The sequence below is a fragment of the Pelmatolapia mariae genome, linkage group LG20 (assembly GCF_036321145.2).
Source record: "Pelmatolapia mariae isolate MD_Pm_ZW linkage group LG20, Pm_UMD_F_2, whole genome shotgun sequence".
Classification (NCBI taxonomy): domain Eukaryota; kingdom Metazoa; phylum Chordata; class Actinopteri; order Cichliformes; family Cichlidae; genus Pelmatolapia; species Pelmatolapia mariae.
This window is the reverse complement of record NC_086244.1, coordinates 36,829,696-36,846,455: the sequence shown is the minus strand read 5'-3', so window position 1 is coordinate 36,846,455 and position 16,760 is coordinate 36,829,696. Positions and strand designations below refer to the sequence as shown.

The following is a 16,760-nucleotide window of genomic DNA, read 5'->3' as shown; positions in this document are numbered from 1 at the left end:
CTGAGAGGTCAAATGCACTACAACTTAAGAGAACGCTGCGAAAGCGTAAAAGCGCACACAACACATGGAAGATGAATAAAAGAAAAGAAAAGGACAGAGCGTTTTGGGGACACAATAACGTGACAGAACAGCTATGGAAGTGACAGAAACCAAAAGATTTGAAGGACTGCACGGAGACGCTCAAAACAAGCAGAGGATTCATCAGTGCTGCGAGGGCGAAAAAGGATGTAAGGAAATGTGCGTTTAATCGCATACCGTTTATGGTTTATAACACTGATACATGTCTGCTATTAGCAGTTTACTGTTAGCTTACTTCCACAGCTGTTCAGTCTTGTTGCTGTCTCCTAAAAAAATCTACAGCTGTGTTTTGCAGGTTTTGTTTTTTTCTTGTGAGGTTTTGTGGCTTTGTTTTCTATTTTTGTTGTGTTGTATTAAACTTTTGCAGCAAATTTCTGTTTGCTAGTGTTTTCTTAAATTGCACTGCCTTTGACCTCTCAGGGCCGCTGCACTTTTCTTTCATATAAAATATGACTTTTATTAAAGCAAAAATGACTGGCAGTGCTACATCACACAGGAAAAGCCAGATATCTGTGTGTTAGTCAGCTGTAGATACACACAATTCAAACCACAATGACAAAAAAAGTTGTGCACTGATATTGCAGTAACTGTTCAGAATAGCATGGAAAAAAGCTAAAGGTGGGAAAAATAGTAACACGCCACAGTCAGTATTAATGAGGAGTCCAACACAGTGTGCACGGTGTTGTTTTGATTCGGAGGTTGTAATGCTGCACTTGGATTTTTTTTTTTTTTTTTTTAATGACATATACTAAGAAATTATAATAAAGGATGTTTAGTACACATGGGTACAAGAGCTCATTCGATTATCATTATATATGTTTTTGTCCTAAAAACAAAAAATAATAATTTACTTTTAAACTTTAATTGAAAATATAATTTAACCCTTTTTTTACATGCAATTTTATGGCTCAAATTTAATGTGTCATCAAAATAAGCGCTTCAACAACTCAGGGAAGAAACCAAACATCAAAAACAAAACTCACAAGTATTAAATATGGAGAGCGCAAACCTCACTCAGTGACCTGGTGCAAATCTGAATAAGGATAATTGCTTTCTTTGTAAAGATCCAGGAACATCCCTACAGCACATGAGTCAAAGAGCATCAACAGCTCTTGATATATATGATAGCTTCCTTAAAGACTAAACGAATATGAACATTACAATGAAAAGTGCCCTGGCGCTGTACCACAGGCAATTCTGACACAGTAAAAATAATGGCAGACAATAGGACATGTACAAGGAGGGCACAGGCAGATTCCATTAGTGTTAGGGGAGCAGGTGGAATAGCATTTGTGACTGGTTTTTCTGGTGACAGAATTTCAAATGTGAAATTTATCTAGTTTTTGTGCATGATGTGCACAGGGACAAAGCAGCAGGCAAAATAAGACAGACAGGCCAACATATGAAATATGGCATATGGTTTTGTTGCCATCTAGTGTCGACTGGAGGAAGTGATTCAAACTGAGTACACCCAGAGTGCATCTAACCAGCTAATACATGGACATTTCCCAGAACAAAGCAGTAGTATCTCATTCTGGTAAATGTCCACATCTATGAATTAAATGTGTGCACGTTTATATTACACAGGCTTTATGTTAATAATACGTAATGTCTCTTAATATTAGGTAATCAGGCTTTATCTTGCTTTTATATCTGAGCTAAAAGCAAATCAAAGCCTGAGAACATCTCCTCATGATGTTTGCTCAAGATTGCTCAAGTGCCCATTAATTCTCTTCTGTGAAGCCCTGAGGATTTTTTTTTTTTTTTTTTTTTTTTTTTTTTTTTAACTGGACAGCTGGCCAATGATACCTGATGATAATGAGGACATTTTTCCCTCCCAAACAGAGGTTCCTGAATAAACAGAAGCCTTAAATAGTTTTAAAAGTGTTATACTGACATGAAAAATTCCCTGCATAATACCCTTTAACCACCTTACATGTTCCCTGTCACATTAAGTCCAAGTAAGATGCAACTGACTCACCTGTGCTTAAAAGGCACGTTTGAAGAATGAGAAAAACAAGGCTGGCATTTTATATTAGCCCAAGCTCAGTCAGAGGAAGTTAAAGGGCAGCTAATAAAATGGTCTTCCTAATTGTTCTGTGAGAACACAGAGGCAGAGAGAGAAATTTACCATATGCTAATGTGACTTATAACCTTCTTTTTTTTTTTTTTTAAGTTGGGGGTGGGCCTTTCAAGATGCACCAAAAGGCCATTAATACAATATAAAAAGAGAAAATCCCTTTTAGCTCTTTAGTTCAACTTGCTTCTATTCTTTCCATTCTCCCCCCCTCACTTATTCTGAAATTAATCTGCAGAAGATTTGCTATTAACAAAGACTATTCACAGAGTGTGGCACAGTGGGCGAGAGCCTTGGCTTGAAAGATGAGGAAAGGGCCAGAGGAACAGAAGGATCAGGCAGTGCGCTAGGAAGAGCACAAAAGACAGGAGGAAATGAGCGAGGGAGTGAAAGGCACCGGAAAAGAAAGAAGCAGTTAAAGAGCAGACGCCACACATCGCTGTCCGGCTCTTTCTTGACGTGTGACTCAGTGCTGCGACCACGCACGAGGACAGCGGGCACTGAGTCACCTGTAGCAACCTTCTCTGCCCACTCCTCACACCTTTGTTCTGACACTCAAGGATAAACCGCGACTCCGTCCATTGTGCACAAATTTGCACAGCTCCTCTCTCCTCCTATTCCTCCACTTTCTAACAATTCTGCAGGTCACCTGCTGCGTCCTCTTTCTGGATCATCATCATGATGATCATCATAAACAGTAGTTAAACTTGGTGCCACTTTCAGTCTTCATGCCTTACATCTAAATCTCCTTTATTTCAACTTCCACAGGAAGCATTTACTCAGCTGTTTTTTTTTTGTTTTTTTAAAAAACTCTCCCTGCACGTATCCCTCCCCTCTGTATGCAGTGCTGAGGCATCTGTCATTTTCATTCTTGCTCCTATCATTCCTTTCTTTCCGTCTTTGTTCTCCTCCTCGTCCTTCTCCTTCAGATTTCATATTTTCTCTCAGCCCCTGCCACCCCTCATCCCTCCTTGTCTAACATCTCCTGATTGTGCGAAATATTTATTCATCTTGTAACCCGCTTTTAAAAATCACACCCTCCTTCTTCTGCAATTCATCCTCCCAATGCGACAAAGAAGCGTTACAAATAGTCCCTCCTTCCTTCTCGTTGACCCATTGTTGCGCTTCTCTTCCACTTCCTCGTGGATCCTTCACCAAATGTTCAATCGCTTGTAAAGGGCTCCTTTTTCGTTCCCTTCTCCTCAGTTCTATTCCGCAGGAAATGCGTGTCATCTTCTCTTTCACTCCCATTCATTCCCGGCTCCTCTTCATTCTTCATCCTAACCCTTCACAAAATGTTCCGTCACTTCTTTTTCATCCTCACATCCTTCTTGCTCCCAATTACTTAGTAAATGCTTAATCAGCTGTCAGCTCCCATTTTGAATCGTCTCATATGTTCAGTCTTCCTCATCCATTTATTTTCCTTTTTCAGGAAATATTGCATAACTGTCACAGCTTTAAACTTTTCCTTGTATAATTAATATGGCTCCCTGCCAAACATACATTGGTTCTGACCATGGCAGCCAGCTAACTTTGCTGCCAGCTATGTAATCCATCTAAATTTGAAAGTTATTTAGGTTTTTATCACTAAAAATAACAAAATATTCACTTTTATTATTATGTTTTTAACTTGTAAACACCCGTCCATGCGTCCATCTACACTGTGTACATGTCATGTCTGATGTGATTAGCCTGTTCTGGGTCCTAATGCTTTTTTGGTTCCCAAAAGCAAAAAAGCACAGAGACACCACTGAGATTTAAAAATGATCTAAATCCTTTACACCTAAAAGAATTTGGTAATCACAGCTACAATGTGAGCACAGGTTTTGGTATTACAATGGTAGGAAGAAATAGGACCTTTCATTGGCTTAAATCCTGTTTTAATCAACTACCTAACCTACATGGTGAAATGTCACTTTTAAAGTTTACTCCAAATCCCATTTTTTTCCTCCACTGATTTATCGGAAAAAACAGTGAACATCCAAGGTACATGTGCTCTATGCCATGTACCAGTTTTGCTAGTAAAACATAATCCATATTGATTATGAAAGATGGTCACAGATAGGACATTCCCTTAGACTCTGGCTCCTGGTTGAAAGTAAAATCGATTTGGTTTTAAATTTAAAACATTTTTAATAAAGCTTAAACGTACGGTGGTCCTTAGATTTCAAACACACTGCAGCTTAAGAAAACACCAACAAATCGAAAAAGCAACACTTTACTATTGCTATTAGTTGTTTACTGTTAGCTTGTCCGTCACATTGTTGTCTTCCCAAAAACACTGCCGTTGGGTTTTGTCAGTTTGTGGAATTTTTTCTGTTTCCATTGTATTTTCTTCAACTTTCTTTGTGTTTTGTGTGCTTTTGCAGCACTTGATTTGTCTTTTTCAAGTTGCAGTGCATTTGAACTCTCAGGACAGTTTTGTAAATGTGCTATTCAGCCCTGAAATATTTCACATGGCCATCTCCAGTAATTTGGGGCTCAGAAAAATAAAATACTGCAACTTAAATGAGCAATTTTAGTGAAAATTTAGCAAAGTATTGCTGATCCACATAAAAACTATATTTTAAATGCTGAACAGGTACTAAACCTGCATGTCTTTGAATACATACCTCTATTTTCTTTTCTTATGACCTTTTATTGAGATTCTCCAAGAGGTTGGAGATTCACAGAAACCACTCAATTATGGGAAATTTGCTGTATTATAATAAATAAATCTGCTGGTGATTAATGGATACAAAAGTTTAGGCGAACTGCTCATACAGTATGCACTAGATATACTCTTTGCCATGTCTGTATTACTGTGATACAAAATATCACATTCTTATAAATGACCAAAAAAAAAAAAAAAAAAAAAAAAAATACCCATGCAAGGGTGCACAGGACAAAGAACTGTGGAAGATGAGTGATCATGCCCTCTGACTCCATAACAGCAAAAAAAAAAAAAAAAATCAAATTTGAGTAAAGAATGTGAGCAAGTCTGCCCACACTTCGTATGCATGTGCATATAGGTTTTCATAGCACAGAAACAGTAATTACAAGCAGCCCTCAGCATCAGGAGGTCCAGCCCTGCTCAAGCGGTCATTCTGCTCAGCGCGTCCCTCCAGCAGCTTTCTATTAGCAGTGGGAGTATGTTGGAGTGGAGATAAGACAGGCGCTACAGCGATGGGGGAGGGGGTGTAATAGGAGGGGAAGGGGGAGGAAGAGTTGTATGAAACAGGCACCGGCTGATGTGTACAACAAGAGCCCCCCCCTCAACCTTCCCCGCCCACGACTACACAGGCATCTCCGCACCACTCCTATCTCCAGCTCCAGGAAACTCTCAGGGTGCAATTTACCGCTTGCACTACGCTGATAATACCGTCTCCCGGGCAGGAAGGAGAGAGTGATGGGCTGGGATAGAAAAGGAGAGAAAGACAGAGTGAGATAGGGGGTGAGGGCAGGAAAGAAGAAAGAGAAATGAGGGAGGGAGAACATGGGAAAGAGGAGTAGATAGAAAAAGAACAGGGATGTAATAGGTGAGAAGGGGAGGATAAAAAGGAGGACGAGGAGGAGGCAGGGGGAGTATCATCATGGAAATTGCAAATTCAATCTCAAGAGCCAATTTGCGTCCGTACGAATACTCCGATTTAACCACAGACAAACTCATCAGACTGAGTCACATCTTGACACCACGTCAAACCTATCTCCTCCCACTCAGATTAATCCACTTTTACACAACTTTATCAACAAACTCGTGCAACACCTGACATCTTCAGTGAACAGAGCTAGGATGACTGCTGACTAAAACTTTAAAGAACTGTACACAGGCAGCAACAGCTCCCTCAGTGGGTCACTGGCAGATACTGCAGGGGGAAGCAACATCATATCCCTCACTCACATCATAAGCATATTAACAAAAATGATGCACAAAGTTTCTGTAAACACAGAGCGGCAGTCGAAGGAGAGGCAAGGCGTGTTAGGTGTAACGAGAAAAACTAGAAGAGGCAATTAGTTAAGCTTGAGTACAGAGTTGTTATTGTTTAAGTATATACAGGAAATGGTCAGCAATGCCCAGAGGGTCATTTCAGGTTGCATTAGGTCACACATAACACATAAGGTTGGCTGTAGGAGTATAGTTTTTTATTTTATGCAAAAAATACTTTTTGATTTTCATAACTTTGGATGAGATTTAAACTTTAATAGAAAACATGACTGACGCATGCATGGGTGTGTGGGTGTGTATATACCAACTGTTTGGTCCTCTCAGCTTCCAGCCGTGTTTGTTGTCTTTCCCGGCTCGTGGCTTTGGCCATCTCTTCCTTTGCCGCCTCCATTTCTCGCTGTGCCATCTTGGCCCACTCTTCCTTCAGTAACTTCTGTTGGTGTTCATACCTTAAACCATACATATAATGAATATTGCTTACATTAATGGCAAACTGACACATTAAAGTATGTAAGATGGATTACAGATAATCCTCATGAAACTTTAAAAGACCAAATGTTTTTTGTTCGTTTGATTTTTTTAAAAGAGATCTTTATTTTTAATTCAACATAATCTGAAATGAGTGACTGAGCCCATAAAGTCATCGGGAAAATGTTTACAGAGGTCACAGCTCAGGACCTTTTTCCCATAGCCTTCTATTGAACCAGAAGCCTTTTCACATGGCCTGATGGTAGGTGTTACAAAGAATGGAGGTTTAAGGCACCAGAAGCTACAGTACACTAATCTTTTATACTGTTTTTCATGGCTTTCCACAGTACAGTCAGACGTCGTATGTATATATTATGTATGTCCACTAGGGGGCAGTATAGACACAATTTAAGCTCCCTCCATAGAATATTAGAAACATGCATTGTAGGGTAGCTTCAAACTTATCAGGAGTTTAGTTCATTCATTAGACATGAATCAGAATGCTGACATGAAATAAGAATTACCTCATTTTATCCATTTTCAAATGAACAAAATTACTATTAATGAAGGTCCTTATCAAACATGATTTATCCTACTAAATTATCAAAGTGCAACACAGTCTAACCCGTGTCTCAAATGTCAAGTGATACCTGAGTTTAGCTTATAAATAGCAAAGGCCGTGACAGCTAAAATAATTTGTGAAACTACTTTATATAGACACACTGTTAACCAATAGTGAACTAGCAAACTTGCAAAAATCAAACCTCTTTGGATACAAAAACAGCTTCCATCAAAACAGAGACGTGTTGTACAATCGCACAACTCAGAATGGAAAAAGGAGCTTGATTAGCTTTACAGGTATTTATTTATGCATTTACTTAACTTGACTTAATGTGAAAACATGCATGATGCCCTGCAGGTTAAATTAGTCAGGACTCTTTTAGAAGAAGCTCTCCATTTAAAGGCTCTCTGAAATGATAAGCATCAGATCATATTTCTGAAACCTTCACAGTGTTGCATATTATCCTGTTACAGCTCATTTTAGTTTTTTTGATTGAGCCCTCAAAAAAAAAACCATGTGGCACACCTTCCACATTTTTTGTTCTCTTTCCAACGCAAACAGCAACACAACCTTGTGATTTATAACAAATCACAAAAAAGACTTTTGCTCCAATATGCAACAATTCTATGTGCAATGCATACAAATGGTCACCAGGCAGAAATCTTAACTAAAATCTATATCCTGAATTTCCTTTAACTCACCTCCTCTGATCTTCCTTGCTTAAGGAGGCCGATTTGCTGGACTGCGAACTGGGTTGTGCGCGCTGCTGTGGGCCTTGCTGAGATTGAGAGCCTGAGCTGGCACTGTGAGAGGAGGCTGAACAAAGACACAACAAATGTTCAAAGGAAAAAAGATTATCACACAAGGTAACAACAACCTTGGCACTTTTGTGGCTTACAGCTTTACTGTCAAAATAGGGACTAATGCACATGTATAATTAATACTATATAATCAAACATTGTAATCTTTCTTAAGAAAAAAAAAGTTTGTATGAACTGTAAAAGATTTTTCATGGCTCAAAATTAACTTTAGGTCAGACATTTAGTTGACAGAGAATCTGTGTTATCTTATCTTAACAGAAGTGTAAAACCCTATACATTTTCTGGCAATGTTTGACAATTTGATAAGCAACAGTCGATTTCAGTAAATTAAATTCCACTAAAGAAAAAGAAAAATAGTGATTTTTTTTTTTTCTTTAAACGAGGACAACACAACTTTTCCCTGGCTGCCAAAATCATTTCCCGCTCTCAATTTATTCTGACACAGGTTTCCAGTTAAAAAGCTCAGGTAACAAATATTTTCTTAAAAAAAAATATTTTCTCGTGAGGTTAAACACTATCAGCTGATGTGATACGTGCATTTACAGATGAGAATCGAGAACCAGTTCCAAATTGTCCACTCCCCTTGAATTGTATGTGTCAAAGTTTATCAAGTTCTCACACAATGTTGGCACATTGTACTTGCAACTGCACATGGCAGAACAATGACGCCTAATTCACAGCGGGTGAGGTTTTTTCACATCTGAGTTCCAGTCAGTGTGTTCACACTGGGAGATAATAAAACTGTTAATACTGAGACTCAGTGAAACCTACTCCCACAAAGAGAGAGAGAGAATAAACTGTCAGCAATCAAAAGGGGAATAATTAAAACAAACCGGCTTCTAAGCAAACTTGATAAGTGCAGAGGCACCAATAGAATCTAATCTCAAAAATGATCACTACCTGTGTTTGTCTGAGGGCTTGAGGCAGGTGATGACGTGCGGTCTGGGGCAATGTTGGCAACTCCTCTCATTCTTTGCAGAACATCTTCTGACAGCTGGACAAACAGAGTCAACCACAAAGCATATAATATACACGACGTGTGTTATTTATTTCAGAGAAAAAAAACATTTGTGTAATCCTTCAGATAAAAAAACAACAACAACAAAAAAGCATGAGCCTCTTAAACATGCCATTAATAGAGGATCACTGAACCTCTACTGTATGTGTATCTGTATGTGCGTCTTTGTGTATCCAAGGAAGTCCTTAAGCACTACTACCCCAAAAACCACAGGAGGGAGGCACTGACTCACTGTTTCTATGAGTCACACTGAATGTGCAACCAAGGCAGGCTCTTTTCTTACAGACATTTTCACAAAAGATTTTAAAAGCACTTTGGGTGCTCAATTAGACTAGAAAAGCACTACATAAAAACTGGTCCATTTACAAAACTGCTCACAGCCATTGCATTCCACCACAACGTATTAATTTCCAGTCGTTATTTTTGCAGGATCTGAGGGTGTCCTCATTTTCTCATAATGTCTGGATATTTGGAGGCACACACCCACACCAGCTGACTTTCTGTATGTGTGTGTGCATGCAAGAAGTTTAACTGTGGTAAATTTTAATTTACCACTTAATCATACACGCCAACAGGCTAAAGGTGAAACGAGTACACATCTGCATCACTATGACAATGCAAGAATCTCCACAAACGAGTTCAGAAAAGAAATAAACATGATCGTGTATGACTATGTAACTGATTTTGTCAGCGCTTGACAGGTGACCGAAAGCTCAGCAAAACTAGACATGCCTATACCCTGTTGAAATCATTCCTATTTGTTGTTTTGTTTTGTTCATTATCGTTTCCTGTTTTAGAAGACGACAATTTAGTTATATATGCAACTGCATTAGTGTTTCACTGGTTTCACTTGCATACACTAACTCGCTCTACTCTTGGTTGTGTTAAAAGTATAAGCTTTCTGTATGTCCAACAGCACGTGAAAGCAACACTGTAAAGAGGCGTCAACTTCACACCAAACCTCGTTTGAAATCTGGTCATTTGAAGCCATCCACTTCTAGTTAAACATATGCTCAGTTAAACCAACATGTCAGGCAGTTATGACATTTATACGATTCTCCCCGTTTTCCTTTGATACACACTTACTGTGCAGCAGACATGTTCACGTAGGATAACAGCGAACTTTAACGTTTCAATGCAAACTAAATGTGTTATCGCGTCAACGTTGTTAGCAAATGCCAGCGAGTAGGTAACAGTTAAAATGTTTAATTTCGGGTAATTAGTTTTCCTGCTAGGTAGGCAATGTATATGCCGAATTTACCTTAAGGTCCTAAAGTTTTCTATATTTCTTAGAGCATCTGCCACATATATTCCTTTACTTGTAAACAAGGAACATTACTATTTTCACCTTATTACGAATGGAGTTTGGGGTAACAACATTTTTTTACATATTTCAGCTCTTTCAACAACCTGTCCCACCCTCTTCTTACCTTTGTACCTCCTCATTTTAGCAGTGACACTTTACCGGTCGTAGACTGATAGCTTGAACAAAGCAACAACTTAATTTGACAAAAGCCAGTCAGCGCTAAGCGACACATAAAAGTAATGCTAGCATGGCTTCTCAAGTGCTAGCTAAATTAGCATTACCTTGACTCCACGGAGAATTCTGACCCTGTCCTCATCGTCGACACCGAAGGACACTTTTCTTGTTGTACTCTCTCCCGAACCCATGCTTCTGCTGCAAACGAACAGCTTTCGTGGTGAGAAAAATGTTTCTTATATGAAATATTGTTGCTGTCCTGCCCAATGACAGAATGTGAGACAGATGGGATAGGGTTGCCAGGTTCTTCGTGAACCATCCTCCTCTTGCACATGTGTAAAGGTCAGATCGTGCGTTGGCAAGAAATGATTAAATTGCGTGTGAATACGAAATTGTTAATAAGAAACTATTAGATGTGTGTTCTGGGGGAAGTCAGATCAAATGCAAATTGCTTAATCGCTTTTTTTTTTAATCAAGGATTTACAGGCACACCTGGCAACTCCAGGGTCATACTTGAATGGCTGAAATATCAACAGCCAATCAAAGTCTATATACGGCATAGATTAATTCTATGCACCCGTACAAGTATTGAGACAAAGAAAGTTGGTCACAAGACACACAGAAACATTGCCAGATAAGTTTATTTGTAGAATAAACACAAAACATGTCTCGGTTTGTGCCTAAATGTCAGTGTCTGCGCACATCAGTGTTTACTGTATGGGGGACAAACACAACATTCAACACGTTCCAATAACATTTACAAAACACACAAAATAGAAACATGATCTTGTGACATAAATGTTCATGCCTCAAGATCTCACAAAGGTAGTAGGCACCTGTATTGATAAATCTACTCTATTAAAACATCCTAAGTATGAATAACAAATTTTTGTAAACAATCTCATGTGATTGTAATGCTAAATTTATACAATGCATCAATGCCAGGCAGCAGAGATATTGTTGGTTTTTGTGTTAGCTGGAAGGCAGTTAACTTGGCTGACTAACCAAGCAATTTCTATGCAGGACGTATTTACATCCCACTGCTCAGTGTGATCCAGGAGTCTGGTGTGTTTGAATGTATACTGAACGCCGGGTAAACAGGCTCTTTAAAGGCAGCCTTTAAGGTGTGGAGGTGCTCCCTGCGCCCTTTGGTGCTGTGAAACGTCAAAGTTCCCCCCTCATAGTCCAGTGCGACCTCAATCTTGACCGGTGGTGTGGTCACTTCCTTAAGGACTACATTCGAGGAGCACTGGCACACTGTCAGCTTGCCGTTTTTCCACTGCAGCCTCCAGGACACAGTGTTGTGCCCCAGACGGCTGTGGTCACCACGGCGAGGGATGCTCTTGTAGCACACGCCTAGTGACCACATGCTATTGGGTCCCACTTCTACAACCCATACATGCTCGCCACCAGAGAAACCCTGGCTGCACAGGATCTGAGGTGCGCTCGTGAAACGCTCGGGGTGCTCCGGGTACGACTGCTTGTTGGAGCTGTATTTGACTGTGCGCAGATCGTTGGACACCAGCAGGTTGGGGTGGGCGGTGTAGATGCTGAAGGTGAGTTCCAGTGGGTTGAGGAGGATATGAAGAGAATCCATGAGGCGGGTCATTTCTGTGCAGAAGTCTTGGGTTTTGAGGCCTCCCTGCAGGCACATTGTATTGAGTGGAGCCTTAGAGGGGATGTAGGAGGGAATGGCACTGGTGACAACATCTCTCAGCTTTTGTTCAATCTGCATGAACCTGGAGAGCAAAGGATTTATTATTACTTACCCCACTCATCTAGCCATATGCCATGTGTAATAAACAGATAACTGTCAGTTTATAAGTAAGAATACTGCATCACTTCCACCTTTCTTGTCATTTGTACATTGTTTATGTATTTCTTCTTTTTAATTGTAATAGCAGGGCAGATTTCTGTACCTGTGTATAAAGATGCATGTGTCTGTCTCATTGAGGACCTCTGTGGCGCTCTTATGGGCCTCCATCAGCTGCTGCTGCTGATCCTCAAGTGCACTCATGCCTAGCTGCCAGCTTTTGCGGCGCTGTCCTCTCTCCTCCTCCAACAACAAAAGCAGGCGATCCCTGTACCTGTATCACAGCACACAAGTGAAGCGGACTGGTCAGTTTTATTCCTTTAATTATCGCGAAGTTACTAGACAGAATCAGGTGGATGGATTCATCACAGTGTCTGCTTTAGAGTTATACATGCATCCATACAATGAGAAATACTCACAAAGCTCAGAAAATATTCACCAGCGTAAGTTATAATCTGTGCTAATTAGATAAGGTTAGCCAGCTAGCCAAATATTTTTTAAAAAATCAAACAAAATTGCTAAACAGATAGAATCTAATAATGTATGTGAGTTTTTTGTTTTGTTTTTGTTCTTTCAGTAAATACCCGGTACTGAGAAAATGTCTGTGAGATGCAACTGGCTGAAATGCTGCTGGTAGGCTACTTAAATGATAAGCAATGTGCTCAGAGGCACACCCAGAAGTTCCAGAAAGTTCCAACCCTCAGCATGAACTTCCATATATTAATTCGGACTGACAAACTATGACATAATAAACTCCTCCAAGAGTCCCTAAGCCCTGGGAAAATTCCTGCTATGCATGCTCAATATTTTTATTTAGCTTAAAGTACAACTAGCTCACACACAGCCTCACTAATGTGACTGAGCTCTACATTTCAGTCTTGCCTTCTTGAATGTTTTCTTGAAATTAAAGTAGAAAACTAGCCTTGTACTCTTTACATTGGCTCTCAGTAGATTTCAGGATTCATTTTAAAATCCTCATATTTACATACAGAGTACTAAACGGCCAGGCTTCAGATTATTTATCTCTCTGTTGAGAATTTTATTGATTGCCTGTTTATTTTATTGCGTCTTTTTATTGACTATTATTGTACTTAATGTCCTCTTTTGTGTGGACAGTGCTTCAGAGCTGTGAAGAGTGGTTAATAAATGAACTTACTAAAGTATTAGGGTGTTATAGACACCCTTGAATCTGTCCCACAAAACAGACACCGGTAGGCTTAAAATGCAGATAAACTGCATTCATTACAGACATGCATACTACATTCTTTGAGGGGCCTGAGTTTTGGTCTGTATTTTTATTTGCTGCTGAAAATATGAAGCACATCCAGTCAGAGAGAAGCTCCTGAAGGAACTCTGTTCTACCACGTCTGAAATATGCAGTCTGGGTTTTCCACACCTTTTTAAAAGCCAGTATCATTTGTCATCTTGCTGTTTGAAAACATACTGTGCACGAAAACTGGCTGACTTTTAAAGCATTTGGGAAAAACAGATAATTCCTGTTCTTTATTGAGAAATCATTCCATCTATTTTTACATTGTGATGGTTGTAGAGTTTAACGTTTAACCACAGAAATAAAATGAAAACCTGCAAACATTTTTATCAAGTGCTTTAAAGTCAAAGATTCATGAGGATATTCTATCAGAACAGGGTGTGTTTGGTTTTATGAGAGATTGCTGAGTGTGCATTCACACTCAGACTGTAATTGGGGAAATGTGTTTTCAAAGCCTTTAAGTGCATCTTTGGTCACTGCATTTGCTTAATTACACCACATGCTACTTTTTAAGGCAGTGTTACTAGCAGCAAATGTGCAGCAGGTTACCTGTCCACCAGAGCACCTATGCTGTCCATGACTGTCACAGCCTTGCTGACCATTTTGTCTCCTACAGCTTCAGAGGTTCCCTGATCCTCTGCTGTCTTCTGCAGGAGTCCCTCTGTCAGCTGCAGTCTGCTAGAAATGACCTGCAAACACACATGTAATATGTTTTAAGATCTTTTGTGTTTCACACAACAGGATTCTTTCTATTGTGTATAAGCATAAAAGATTTTGGATCTGGAAAAACTGGATGCCCTTTTCTCGTAAGTGGCTTTCAGAAAACAAGTAAAGAAAACAGATCTATATATATGTATATGTATAGTACTGTAAATGTTTTCTGTAATGTTAAGTAATATATGATCATATTCCATCAAAGTTTGATCATTTTCTGGTCCAAAATATTAAATTCAACGGTCTGACTTTGCACTTTTGAATTGTATGTATAGCACGAAACTGTGCACTCCCTTAGACTCTGCCAAAGGTCATCAGGTTATTCCTATCAGACAGATTTGTTTTGCATTCCAGATCTTCACCACTCCTGAAAATGGCAGTGAGTCACTGAGGTGCCAAGCCCTTAATTTATATGTGAAACAAGTTAGGTTCCCATGTCTATGTCCCATGTGCATAGAGCATAGTCTTTTAAACACTGTTCCAAAATTATATTACAGGATTTTCAGGTTTTGACATTTCTCAACAGTAAGTTCCCTGATGGGATTCACATATTTTTATAACATGAATTATGCATTTGTATAACTTGAATATTTTATTCATCAGTATACAAGCCCTGTCTGAGCACTACTTTCACTTTTGTGCATGCTCAGCTGACCCAGATGTGCCCACATTTTGTAGGTTATCAATTTAAAAAGAAATATATATGTGTGTGTGTGTGTGTGTATGTATGTATATATATATATATATATATATATATATATATATATATATATATATATATATATATATATATATATATATATATAATAACCCCCCTTCCTAATATATAATGCTACAATATAACAGTAGGTAAAATGTTAAAATGTTAATGCAGTCAAAAGTACCTTATTTCGGGCCTCCAGCGCTCGTCTCATCTCCTCTTCAGCTACGCTAAAGGTGAGAACGTCGTGGCTCTCGTGATGGCCCTCTACGACGCACGTGGTGCACAGAGAGATCATGTCGTTGGAACAAAAGTACTCAAGGGGACGCTGGTGGATGGCACAGGCCTTCACTCTCAGCTCCGTCGTGGGCTCCACCACGGGGTGGGTCCTGAACAACTCCTTCTCGTGGTGTTTCTGAAGGTGTCTGGAGCACAGAGACACCTCACACTTCAGGCAGGTCTTCACGGCGGGCGACTGCTCATCTATGCACTGATCGCAGAAAACCTCCATTTTGGTATCCACACAGTCGGCTTGCGTGTTCAGCAGCAGCGCAGTGGCCTTGTAGTTCTCAATGATGCTGCGAAGTTTGAAATTTATCTGCAGGTTATCCGTGCCAGGATACTCCTCACGACATTCTGGGCAGCGCGGCAGGATTTTGCCGGTCTTATCCGTGCTGTCAATAGTCTTGCGGATACAGGATAGACAGTAGTTGTGCCCACAGGGGAGAGCCACCGGGTCCGAGTAGAGCTGGAGGCAGATGGGACAGCTCAGCTCGTAGGCTAGCTGGTCCTCTGGCTTTGACAGCGACATGATCCGAGGTGGTGAGACGGGTAGCTGCTTTTGTTCGTGCTTAGTTTCTCTTCTTTTGTCAGGTCTTCTTTAAATACCTTTGACTAATCTTACTTCATTTCTCGTTTCTTATCACTTCTTCTCAACCGTCAAGCCCTCAGGTGAGTCTATACAGAACAGGCCAGAAAGGCAGTGAGTGCATGCTTATCCGACCAGGAGGAGGTGTATCCACAAATGTTTGCAGGACAACATTCCGTTCTAAGATGCCTTGTTTGCTGTGCTGCCAGGAACTGACACCATCATACTGGCTGCTGTTGACAGTTAAAATATTTCTGACAAATCTTCAGAACTTGTTTTAGGAAAGAGGTATGAGGATGCTGAGTGCTGCTGGAAACCATAAAGCATGAATTTTGGTTAGATAATACTTAATATGTGCAAAAGAGAATCCATTTTGGGGAATTAAATGCTTTCACTTTCAGTTTCTTTAAAAAGTTCCACAACCTATAAAGAGTATCACCAAGCTGAAGGGAGAACAGTGGCTTTGTCTGGCAGTAGCTCAGTTTTGCTTCATTTTGGGGATTTAAAGAGAATGGATATAGAGTATAGACAAATGTATCAAACATACACGCACATCCACTGAAATATCTTGTTGACTGTAAACACTACAGAGGGGGCCCTCATGATTTCCACCAGGGTAGGAAGTGTTTAACAAAGAAACTGCTTGCGATAGAGTTTTCCACCGATGTAGCAGTCACCCACGGACAAAAGGTGAAGTGGAAGAGAATTTTTCAGCGAAAGTAAAGATCTTACTCTAAAATTAGCCATCCAACCATTTCTAAGAGCTTCCAAATGTTTCCAAAATAGCCGACAGCTGCAGGTGCCGCATCCGAAAAACACATCACAAAAGCCTTCAATAAGATACTCGAGCAAAAAAAAAACCCAAAAAAATCTTTTCAAGGCTGTCGAGTCATTGCACGTGTCAAACATATGCACTGCTGTGGTATAGTACATGTGGCATGTTGCTGATGAGGATCCTACCTTCCT

General features: G+C 39.8%; 2 protein-coding genes across 4 annotated transcripts in view; both read right to left on the bottom strand.

Annotated features, from left to right (window-relative positions):
* chchd6a (coiled-coil-helix-coiled-coil-helix domain containing 6a) overlaps positions 1 to 10,737 on the bottom strand; it is a 72,042-nt gene extending 61,305 nt beyond the window's left edge. For all 3 annotated transcript variants that reach the window (XM_063465199.1, XM_063465200.1, XM_063465201.1), the window contains exons 1-4: positions 10,537 to 10,737; positions 8,832 to 8,925; positions 7,812 to 7,926; positions 6,385 to 6,529 (exon numbers count right to left, since the gene is read on the bottom strand). In XM_063465199.1, the coding sequence (XP_063321269.1) occupies positions 6,385 to 6,529; positions 7,812 to 7,926; positions 8,832 to 8,925; positions 10,537 to 10,620 (438 nt within the window). In that variant the 5' untranslated portion in view covers positions 10,621 to 10,737. The remainder of the gene's footprint in view (positions 1 to 6,384; positions 6,530 to 7,811; positions 7,927 to 8,831; positions 8,926 to 10,536) is intronic.
* A 722-nt stretch (positions 10,738 to 11,459) lies between these two features.
* LOC134618054 (E3 ubiquitin/ISG15 ligase TRIM25-like) lies at positions 11,460 to 15,737 on the bottom strand. The gene is made up of 4 exons (XM_063463255.1): positions 15,111 to 15,737; positions 14,062 to 14,201; positions 12,349 to 12,516; positions 11,460 to 12,168 (listed from the first exon to the last, which is right to left on the bottom strand). Exons 1-4 carry the CDS (start codon positions 15,735 to 15,737, stop codon positions 11,460 to 11,462), a joined length of 1,644 nt encoding a protein of 547 aa, XP_063319325.1.
* Positions 15,738 to 16,760: the final 1,023 nt, after the last annotated feature.

Excerpts from the sequence above, each read along its gene's own strand:
- LOC134618054 (XM_063463255.1), bottom strand. The coding sequence starts at position 15,737 with ATGTCGCTGTCAAAGCCAGAGGACCAGCTAGCCTACGAGCTGAGCTGT. Across the intron at positions 12,517-14,061 it reads ATAGGTGCTCTGGTGGACAG|GTACAGGGATCGCCTGCTTT; the intron begins GTAACCTGCTGC and ends GCTGTGATACAG. Across the intron at positions 12,169-12,348 it reads ACATGCATCTTTATACACAG|GTTCATGCAGATTGAACAAA; the intron begins GTACAGAAATCT and ends TTTGCTCTCCAG.